Source organism: Leptopilina boulardi, unplaced genomic scaffold (genome assembly GCF_019393585.1).
Source record: "Leptopilina boulardi isolate dan_hultmark-lab unplaced genomic scaffold, ZJU_Lbou_2.1 LbouV2_123, whole genome shotgun sequence".
In the NCBI taxonomy this organism is placed as follows: Eukaryota; Metazoa; Arthropoda; class Insecta; order Hymenoptera; family Figitidae; genus Leptopilina; species Leptopilina boulardi.
In genome coordinates this window covers 1,157,364-1,169,533 of record NW_026137667.1, presented here as the reverse complement: position 1 = coordinate 1,169,533, position 12,170 = coordinate 1,157,364, and the positions used below count along the sequence as shown (strand labels likewise).

At 29.6% G+C, this 12,170-nt stretch overlaps 1 protein-coding gene across 4 annotated transcripts in view; it reads right to left on the bottom strand.

Moving 5' to 3' along the window:
• Positions 1-12,170, bottom strand: part of LOC127290837 (KH domain-containing, RNA-binding, signal transduction-associated protein 2-like) — a 98,483-nt gene that overhangs the window by 29,781 nt on the left and 56,532 nt on the right. For all 4 annotated transcript variants that reach the window (XM_051319665.1, XM_051319656.1, XM_051319652.1 and 1 more), the window contains exon 3: positions 6,038-6,154. In XM_051319665.1, the coding sequence (XP_051175622.1) occupies positions 6,038-6,154 (117 nt within the window). The remainder of the gene's footprint in view (positions 1-6,037; positions 6,155-12,170) is intronic.

The following is a 12,170-nucleotide window of genomic DNA, read 5'->3' as shown; positions in this document are numbered from 1 at the left end:
AGCAGTTATCTCGCAAATTTAATATTTCGAAAATTTTCTCCACGATTTTTTGAGTGTAGCTCAGCATCCGCTGGACCAATCAAGATGTGCGCTATACATTTTTTGTTCAAGACTTTTTGCTCAATTTTTTGGCATTATTCCGGAGACATTATCTCGCGAATTTAATTTTTCGAAAATTTTTCCAAAATGTTTTTGAGTGTAGCTCAGCATCCGCTGGACCAATCTAAAAATGCGCCATACATTTTTTGTTCGAAACTTTTTCCCTATTTTTATGGTGGTATTCCGGAGCAGTTATCTCGCAAATTAAATTTTTCGAAAATTTTCTCCACGATTTTTTGAGTGTAGCTCAGCATCCGCTGGACCAATCAAAAAGTGCCCCATACATTTTTTGTTCGAGACTCCCGGGTTAAGACTTTGGCGGTATTCTCGATTAATTATCTCGCAAATTTAATTTTTCAAAATTTTTTAAAAAATTTATCTGAGTGTAGCTCAGCATCCGCTGGACCAATCAAAAAGTGCGCCATACATTTTTTGTTCGAGACTCCCGGGTTAAGACTTTGGCGGTATTCTCGATTAATTATCTGGCAAATTTAATTTTTCAAAATTTTTTAAAAAATTTATCTGAGTGTAGCTCAGCATCCGCTGGACCAATCAAAAAGTGCGCCATACATTTTTTGTTCAGAACTTTCTTTTAATGACTTGGGCGGTATTCCCGAACGATTATCTCCAAAATTTAATTTTTCGAAAATTTTTCATAAATTTATTTGAGTGTAGCTCAGCATCCGCTGGACCAAACTAAAAGTGCGCCATACATTTTTTGTTCGAAACTTTTTCCCTATTTTTTTGGCGGTATTCCCGAACGATTATCTTGAAAATTTAATTTTTCGAAAATTTTTCCAAAATCTTTTTGAGTGTAGCTCAGCATCCGCTGGACCAATCAAAAAGTGCGCCATACATTTTTTGTTCGAGACTCCCGGGTTAAGACTTTGGCGGTATTCTCGATTAATTATCTCGCAAATTTAATTTTTCAAAATTTTTTTAAAAATTTATCTGAGTGTAGCTCAGCATCCGCTGGACCAATCAAAAAGTGCGCCATACATTTTTTGTTCGAGACTCCCGGGTTAAGACTTTGGCGGTATTCTCGATTAATTATCTCGCAAATTTAATTTTTCAAAATTTTTTAAAAAATTTATCTGAGTGTAGCTCAGCATCCGCTGGACCAATCAAAAAGTGCGCCATACATTTTTTGTTCGCTACTTTTTGCTAAAGACTTTGGCGGTATTCCCGAACGATTATCTCGAAAATTTAATTTTTCGAAAATTTTTCATAAATTTATTTGAGTGTAGCTCAGCATCCGGTGGACTAATCGAAAAGTGCGCCATTCATTTTTTGTTCAGAACTTTCTTCTAATGACTTTGGCGGTATTCCCGAACGATTATCTTGAAAATTTAATTTTTCGAAAATTTTTCCAAAATCTTTTTGAGTGTAGCTCAGCATCCGCTGGACCAATCAAAAAGTGCGCCATACATTTTTTGTTCAGAACTTTCTTCTTATGACTTTGGCGGTATTCCCGAACGATTATCTCCAAAATTTAATTTTTCGAAAATTTTTCATAAATTTATTTGAGTGTAGCTTAGCATCCGCTGGACCAAACTAAAAGTGCGCCATACATTTTTTGTTCGAAACTTTTTTCCTATTTTATTCGCGGTATTCCGGAACGTTTATCTCGCAAATTTAATTTTTCTAAATTTTTTCCAAATTTGTTTTCTAGTGTAGCTCAGCATCCGCTGGACCAATCAAAAAGTGCACCATACATTTCTTGTTCGCTACTTTTTGCTAAAGACTTTGGCGGTATTCCCGAACGATTATCTCCAAAATTTAATTTTTCATAAATTTATTTGAGTGTAGCTCAGCATCCGCTGGACCAAACTAAAAGTGCGCCATACATTTTTTGTTCGAAACTTTTTTCCTATTTTATTCGCGGTATTCCGGAACGTTTATCTCGCAAATTTAATTTTTCTAAATTTTTTCCAAATTTGTTTTCTAGTGTAGCTCAGCATCCGCTGGACCAATCAAAAAGTGCACCATACATTTTTTGTTCGCTACTTTTTGCTAAAGACTTTGGCGGTATTCCCGAACGATTATCTGGAAAATTTAATTTTTCAACAATTTTTCCAAAATGTTTTTTAGTGTAGCTCAGCATCCGCTGGACCAATCAAAAAGTGCGCCATACATTTTTTGTTCAGAACTTTCTTCTAATGACTTTGGCGGTATTCCCGAACGATTATCTTGAAAATTTAATTTTTCGAAAATTTTTCCAAAATCTTTTTGAGTGTAGCTCAGCATCCGCTGGACCAATCAAAAAGTGCGCCATACATTTTTTGTTCGAGACTCCCGGGTTAAGACTTTGGCGGTATTCTCGATTAATTATCTCGCAAATTTAATTTTTCAAAATTTTTTTAAAAATTTATCTGAGTGTAGCTCAGCATCCGCTGGACCAATCAAAAAGTGCGCCATACATTTTTTGTTCGAGACTCCCGGGTTAAGACTTTGGCGGTATTCTTGATTAATTATCTCGCAAATTTAATTTTTCAAAATTTTTTAAAAAATTTATCTGAGTGTAGCTCAGCATCCGCTGGACCAATCAAAAAGTGCGCCATACATTTTTTGTTCAGAACTTTCTTCTAATGACTTGGGCGGTATTCCCGAACGATTATCTCCAAAATTTAATTATTCGAAAATTTTTCATAAATTTATTTGAGTGTAGCTCAGCATCCGCTGGACCAAACTAAAAGTGCGCCATACATTTTTTGTTCGAAACTTTTTCCCTAGTTTATTCGCGGTATTCCGGAACGTTTATCTCGCAAATTTAATTTTTCTAAATTTTTTCCAAATTTGTTTTCTAGTGTAGCTCAGCATCCGCTGGACCAATCAAAAAGTGCGCCATACATTTTTTGTTCGAAACTTTTTCCCTATTTTATTGGCGGTATTCCGGAACGATTATATCGCAAATTTAATTTTTCGAAAATTCGTCCAAAATGTTTTTGAGTGCAGCTCAGCATCCGCTGGACAAATCAAAAAACGCGCTATACATTTTTAATCGAAACTCCCGTGTTTATTTTTACCTAGCTGAGCATCGAACAAAAAATGTTTTGCGCACTTTTTGATTGGTCCAGCTGATGCTGAGCTACATTGAAATAAATTTTGGAAAAAATTTCGAAAAATTAATTTTTCGAGATCGTTTGTGAATATCACTAAAGTCTCAACCCGGGAGCCTCTAATAAAAAATTTATGGCGCATTCTTTTTTATAAAATGCTAAGTTATTTTATGGGTTATTAATGGGTCCTTGAAAATCTGTAAATAGTAAAATTGAAAAAAATTTGCTTTGACTAGTTAAAAAAGGCAATGAAATACTTAAAGAATAATTCATATAAATGTTGTAATTTTTTTCGCCTCCCTATGACAACAGTGAACAATCCTTGATTCCTATTTGCTGAAATATTCACCATAACAGTATTCGATTGAATGCTCATTCCCCAGTCAAATTCCCGATACTATTGCTCGTTAATGTAAACGCGTTTTCAACGCAAATGCAATTAAATTCCCTGCTATCGAGAACGAACTGTCGTAGTATATATGACAAGAAAATCGACGAGTAAAATGAATTCTAATGTTAAAGTGAATTTGTGAAATTTATTTTTTAGTGAAATGTTAAAAAAAAATTTGCATACGACTTCATAAAATTGTTTATTGTAAAGTGGGTCATGAGAAGCATTTTTAGCATGATTTTTTTTTAAAATAAAAACTACCAGAGAACTAGTGGAAAAAGAAAGCGACTAGTGGTCAGTTTATTTTGCAGCGACAATTTTATGCTTCCGTAACTGTCCTCGTTAAGTTTGGTGCGATTAGGTTGTTATATTTATACGTGACGCTGAATTCTTCATCATGGCGAACTTTATCTACAATGCATTTTCATAATCCAGGTATTTTAATAAAATGAAAATAATATTCCAATTAATAAGAATTGTTAAATTCTATATATTATTATTTAGTTTTTAATGAGAAAATTATTTAGAAATTTTTTTTAAAAATAACAACATTTCAATTTTTTAATGAAAATAAAGTAACTACAACAATTTTTTCTTCAACGAAACATTGACATATCAATAGTTAAATAAAACATTTCTATATTTGGATTTCTAAAAGAAGAATTTCAATATAAAGTCCTATATAGTGGGAATAATTTTAGACTCGTTTAATTATTTTTACTCGTCTCGAGCGTTAATTCTTTTTTCTTTTTGCCTGTCTTCGGCGAAAGCTTGGGATTCCATATTCATGCAAAGAAAATTTAAAAATAAATTTCGCATAAATATGCGGAATTTTTCGCGCTTTAAGTAGGCTCTTCGGTTCCTCTTGTGTCGTTCGACTTTCAGAGAACTTTTTAGGTTAACTGCAAATTCTTTCTAGTTTTTACTTGCGGTTTTTAAGCTTCGAGCAAATTGCCAATCGGTGAAATAATATTTTTAATTTAATTATTTTCATTCTCGTCAAACCTTAAAACTCTACACTTCATGAATGAAACATAAAACTTGTTTGAGGGTTAGGTCAGAGTACATTAATTGATTAATTAAAATCAATAATTTATTGAAATTTAATCCAAATTACTAACATAATATTTAAGTTAAATTAATGAATATTAAATTAAAATATTCACTTTAAATATTATTATATAAATGATTTTTTCTGGATAATTAATAATTGTTTAGAAGAACAATCATATAATCCTTCTTTTTATAAGGTTTTGTATTATTACCTTAATACGTGTATTGATGGTACACTGGAAATTGGTTAATATCGTTGAAAACTCGTTTAAATCAGAACCTTGGAACCTTGATATAGATTTGAATATCTTGAACAGGAACTTGAACTTCAATTGGGAGAATTTAAATAACTGTCTAAGTACTGGAGAAAGAATTAGAAGAAAGAACTTGGAATTAGAATGAATAATTGTTTGAAAGTATTTTAGAAAGAGAAATATACATTCTTTTATTTAGTTTAATGATATGTGACATTTCTTCTGCGTTCAGGTCAGCGATACTACATTTGTGATTATTATAAGCAATAAAACTGTCACAGTTTCACATCGTCTTCTTATCGCTAAAGGACAGACATTTCTGAATTTCCCATTTGGTATTCTACGTTCGCGAATCTCAAATTTACCTTACGGCGAGGACGCGAAAATTTTTCTCAATTTTCCGCCCGGGAAATAAGTGTGCAAGGCTTCAACTTAAACTACTGAAATCTTAGAAAGTTTTAAGACATTTTTATACCAAACTTTATACAGAGGGAAATCTCTTTAAGTACAAGAAAAAAAGTCAAAGCGTTGATTAAAACCGATTTTAAGTTCAAATTGAGATTCAGCGAAAATAATTCATTCAAGTGTGAAAATAAAGGACGTTAAATACATTTACAGTAAAAGCTGAAGAAGCTTCGACCAAAAGTAAATTAATTTATTTAAAGGGCGACAAAATTGTAAAGTAGCTCATTGTAGGTATATTTAAACACCGAGAAAATACACTTTGAATTTATATTTTGTGATTGTAATGTTTAATTACTTTGATGGATTATAATTTTTATTGGATTGTATTATTTATTTTGGAAAAGATTTTTGTAAAATTTTTTTGTTATTTTTATACTAGAAAATTTCTTTTTTTGATCATAATAACAGATTTAAAGATGGTGTTGCGCCTTGGGCTTTCCGCACACTAATAAATAAAAGCTCATATATATGGAGAGCTTTTCTATCTTCGCTTGAAGATTGATGCGCATGCAGTAAAACTTACTACCTCAGACTTTCGTATTTTTTACAGTCTATAATTAATTCATAAATGTGTACCAAATATTTAAAACATGTTTTTTTAAATAAATTCACTTATTCTTCATTATTCAATAAATATTTTTTTTAATTTGGTTAAATCAAAATTAGTGAGTAGAAGAATAAAAACGTGTATAGAGTAATAAATTGAAGAAGCTCACCTTTTGACGATCCTTCATAGAACCTCTACCCAAGACTGCCATCTTGCACATCGTCTCTTCCTGCAGGCGTTTCATGGAGTTACCCTTGGGACCCAATAGTTTTCCAACAAAATTGAACTGAAACAAACAGATAAAACCACTATTTTCGCGTCTTCATAAAAATGGAATTGTACAATCTGAGAACTTATTTTAAAACTTTTATCCAACCTTATTTATATCAGAAGTTATTATTAATAATTTAGGTCCTTTCTTTATTATCAATACCATACCATTTTCGAGATTTTTAAATGATTTTAAGGCACATATTTATCTATGTTTGAGACGTAACACATGTTACAATAAACGTTAAATTCTTAAGTTAATTAAACAGATGAATGACTAGCGGTTGTGTTAATATAGTATCTAGTATAGAATGTTTGTAAATGTCAAATGCAGGTAATGCAAGAGATAGAATCGGAAGGAAAGTTTTGGGTTTTAAGCATATGTTACAGGATATACAATACAACGTCGCCTGAAGCTGTTTCTGATCAACGAAAATTCAAAATTTCAATCTGTCCTAGTATACAACTATAATTCAATCAATGAACTACTCATATTCATGTTATTGTTACATAAAACAAGACAATTTATCACTCCAAGTAAATTAATAATATTTATTTTCATTTCATTAATTCAGTACTATAAAATATTAATAGTAAAAAAAGTTTCTAAACTTTTATTTTAAAAACAAGCGTCTGAAAAATAAGTTTTCAAATTATAAAAATTAAAACTTTTTATTACTTATTTCTTTTTACTCTGAACCTCAACTATTTTTTCACGAGAAATACTTTTAAAAAATTATGTTGTCGAAATTAACGCAGTGAGCAAAGAAATTTTATCTGACCAACAATAGTTTATCCGTGTAAAGAATTAATAAAATGTTTATACTGTACTATTAAATTTACGCCTGGTTTAAATTTCCTACTTTAGTATAAGTTTAACTGGACAGTTAAAAATTCGTTGCTCCTTAAAATATTTGCTGCTCGTTGCAGTTTATACTTTACTTGCCTCTAAAATTCCCACTCGAAGTATTTTGTAAAAGAGAATTTGTTTTAAAAAAATATATTAGTAAATATTTTTCTTTTTACAATTAATTTAATTATAGTACCAATCAGTCGAATTGAACATTTTTGTAATGATAAAACAAAATGACTTTTATTGTTACATTTTAATCCTATACAGAAAAAACATGGACTATAAACGAATTTAATTAATATTTCGAAAATATTTTCGCAATTTATTCACAAAAAGCTTAATACCCTACTCTCCCCAATACAGTGTATTATTCATCAAAGTGCAATCATTTTTTTTATTTAACTAAAATGTTATTTCCTTTAATTTTCAATAACTTTAAATATATCAAAAAATTTTAGATATTGAATTAATGTCCGATACGTCAATTCAATTTTACTAATATAATTATGTAAACAGCATGTACATATATAAATATACTCCCGATGGACTGCGGGGAATCTATGCAAATAAATAAACAAAAATTTAATTTTCGTTTTAATTAATGTTTAATTTATTCGTATTATTAAATATAAGTATTCCTTATGTATTCTAATTATTAAATTATTAGATTCTTTTTCCCTTAACCCTTTTTTTTTGTTAATTAATGCTAGTTTTTTTTCATAAGAATCATAATGTATAACTAGTTGTCGCAATACAATTTCTTTGCGCATCTCATCATTAATTTCATTGATGTCAGTAGGTGAGTTTAAACAGAGCTTTTTAAAATTAAAGCTCAAAGACTCTGAATTTCGCCAAAGTACTTTGTGCTAAAATGTAAACTCATCAGATGAACAAAGATCTGATTTTCATATAATTTTCAGTTTTAATTAGGACCTCCTTTACTTTAAAGACTAATTTAATTTCAAATGTATCTTAAACATTTATCATTTTTTATTACAGTTAACTCACCATTTATTCCCTTAGAAAAAATATTTTAAAAATTATTTTAAAAATAATAAAGGAGCGCTCATTCTATCTTATTCGCCCCGAGCGCAATTTCGTCTAAAGTCAACCCGGCAAGTAAACTTATATAATAAAATTACAGTTGCTAAGAGATTCTTAAGCCATTTTCATTTTTTTGTATCTCTATCATAAAGCGTCCAGAAATGATATTTAAAACGATAATTTAACGGAGATTTAAAATTTTTTTTATTATATTTATTTCAATTCATTTAACTTCTTCACATCCAAGAATAATTGGATATTTAAGATCATGTGAATGTTGTAGTTTAGGATATAACAGATGTGAAGAAATTAAAACTAAATTTTTTAGCATAAGACTATCTTTAATAACATTAGTGATTCTTCAAAAGCTTATTGAATCATCGGGTTTTCACTGTAATTGATTCGGTTCAATATATTACAGCTCTGGTAAGTGCTGACTTCATCCATCAGTATCGAGAGATTTAGGGCATTTACCAGTAACGAGGTTTTCCTGTAATCCCATAGTAATAATTTTTTCGTCACAAAATATCATTTTTGAAGAATTAAAACAGTTTTTGTATTTGCAAATTCATTTGAGTTATATTGATCAATTATTTAATTTCTAAAGATTCATAATTCGTTTCAATATGTTAACTTTCAGTAATTTTAATTAAAGGAAATGAGAAAAATAAAGAGATGATTTATTTCTAGTATAATTTTTACGGTTTAAAAGTCTATAGATGTTGTGTAGCTGACGACTGTTGCGTTTATTGAAGCACATCGTGATATCCTATATATTGAACAAATTATTCGCTTTGCGTTCAATGGTCATCTCGACTCACAATACTCAGCAGAATGTTCAGTCATCGATCGTTTACGAGGGAAGTTAATGTGAACATATTAGCATTTTCGGCAACAGCTTTTGTTCACGCACGCCGCGTTAGATTCGATGATCATACCGTACGACTGTATTCGAACTAGAAACTAAAATATGTTCTAGTCAGTAGACCTAGATTCGTGCATTAGGCCATTTCATAATTTACACACGACTAGATACATTTCACGTACTCTATTCTGTATAACAATAATATATTTATATTAGTACCTCATCAAAAACACAACTTCGATACAAAAATTTATGTCAAGTAGTGAGGGAAAATCGCGGATTATAGCTCAATCAATTTAAAGTATCTTACTCACACACCCAAACATTTTGAATTTTACTAGTCCCGTGAAAATAAGGGTAGGGACGTGTCCTTTATAAGCCGAGGAAATGCACGTTTCTGTCTCTTTATTCTGAACAGTGTTTAACTGGTAAGAGCTTCTTTTTATATTATAAATATAAAGAAATTTTCAGTATTACAAAAACTTCAAAGTCAAGTCTTTTATACTTGGAAGTACTGATTGTCAGGGGTATTCGCAAGATTTCTACCAACAAGATTGGTTTTCTGAAAATTATCAATAAAAATTATTGATAGAAGAAATAATAAATAATAATGGTTTTTTTTATTCAACCTCACTTGGAGTGATTAATATTATCAACTGCGTATTACTATAATTAAAAATTTCAAGTATCTAATAAATAATAATTTTAAAAATCAAGAATGATAAATTAATTTACTTAAAGAGTGAAATAAAACAAAAATAAGAAACGTTATTAATGAAATTTTCGATTTAAAGAGAAAAAATTTGCAGTGAAGACATGTTTCATTAGTCAAAATGAAAAGTTCAGATTTAGAGAGTAACATATCTTCTAGAGGAAACAAATAGGAAATAGAGAAAATGCAGCAAGTAATTAAAGAAGTGGTGCAGTTTTCTCAATTTCGTCTTTTTTCCTTCAAGGCAATTTATCTTACAAAGTTAAATTCATGATTTGGTAATTTTTCACCAACTTTTTTTTTTTTTGCAATCCGACATTCAGTACGCAATCGATTGGAAATAAATCATATGGACGTAGTAATTGTGCAATGAATATAATTGTAGTAATTAATGAATATATTATAATTTAATGAATGAATATAATTAATTAAAGTAATTAAACGAAATGATACTAAAATATTTTCAAGAGTATAAAATATATTGTCGAGTATGTGCAATTTCTAACATATATATATATGTATATACATTTAGATAGTGAAAGTAATTAAAAGAATGCAACAAAACTGATGTAGACAGTGATTAAAAATGCCAGAGAGTATGAGATGCACTTATACGGTGTGGAACGTGGAAATGAAGATTTACTTTTTTGGCACGCCTAAATGTATATATAATAAAATAACGTGTGTTGAAGTTGACGCAGATTGAAAGAAACTTTTTTCTATTTAATATATACGTATGCGTATGTACTTGTAAAGTTAGGATGCATAATCAGTGTGATGCACTTCTCGAGTTAAAATTAAAAAAAAACAGGTTGGACGTTGCTAGCTTCCATTAAAAATGCACCAACGATGCAAATCTCGACGAATTTCGTAAAAAAAAATGCAAGCCGTGCAAAATGCATCCACTTAAACTTCGCTGTCCAACAGTTGGTATACTCGATAAACAGTTTTCATTTATTTGCATTAAACTTTATCGTTTTTATGGTCTCAAATAAGTCAGATAAAATTAAGTTCTAATCCCTTCAAGGATTTAAATTTAATAAGCTTTCAAGTTATACGATAATTCTAGTTAATATCGTATTTAACCTAAAGTTAAATTTGTTTAACAAAAATTCATAATTATAAACGGCAGGTTCGTAATTAAAATCATATTGTAAATCACGATCACAATTTTATATCAGATTCACATTATGCTCAATCAGAATTTACATTCAAATAATAATTCATGAAAATCATATACCAAAGAAGAATTATTTGTCAGATGAAAATTATTTTTTTAAATTATGATCAAGTGGAGCAATTTTGGAAATTTAATTTTACTTTTAGTTTATTGGGGAAGAAAAAATCACTGAATTAGAATAAAAGCATATTCCAATTAAAAAGTTTAAAGCCTTCAAATACAGTCGTTAGTACAAAAATAATATTGGTTATATATAAAATACGTTTGAAAATTGATAACTATTATTTATTGAGCAGTAAAATTCCTCAGTGATTGATATAGTTACTTTTTTTTGACGTACTTTCTTCTTTTTCCATCAATTGCAGAACGTCGAGGTACATGTCTATCAATTTCGCGCATTTCAGGTAAACAATGTCTATGGATTAAACGCTTATTGAAAAAAAGTAGAACGATTTTCCGAGGGAGTTTAATAAAAAAAAGGTGTAGTCTTGTCGAGAAAATCGCATTTTGCACAATAGCTGCAATTTGATAAATGGATATGAGTTTCATAAATAACTTGAAATAAATTTTAGTTCGTTTTTGCTTCGCGATGGACAAATGTGCGCAAAAACTCTTTTTGATCAAACATACTCTTCATTATCTTTTTATAAATAAGTAAAACTATAGTTAATCGTAAGAGAAGACAAAATTTATCCTACTCTTTCTTATACAGTAATAAATTTATTGTTGTTAAATTATTGTGTTGCAATAAAAATTTGAATAATTTCTAAATTTGTCGTTCTGTGTTAATATATTTTGAAATTTATCGTTAATATTTTCGTTAGATTCAATATCCATTGAGATGTGAATTAACAGTAACATAATATATTCTGCAATCGATAGCTAAATAATTCATTCACAATGCACGTTCGAATTTGCAATTTGCATTAAGGAAATCGCTATGCAAAACCTAAATTTATCGTTAAAGCACTCTGCACTTAACTTCCATCCGGTAGGTCATTTACAACGAATTTTGAGGGAACGGTAAACAGGTGAAAAGGCGATAATTTAATGGAATTGCAGCTTTTCTACATTTAATGAAATTTTAAAGGACACGAAATCTATCTAAATAGCTGTAATTAAATTTCCCACGAGCACCGTATCCACACCTTATCGGTTCATAACAAACGCCTACGAGATGCATATTAATTTTTTCCCCTTTCCGTCAGTACTATTATGGTATCCGACAGTTTTCCCGACATAATTTATTCCTGACAACTCTTTTTCTAGATTATATTTTCCTGACTTTTTTTGTGAATAAAATTTTCCAACAATAATTATATATAGGTATATAAATCAATTGAAGGTGTAAAAGTTGTTCAATTGTCCAAATATCAAT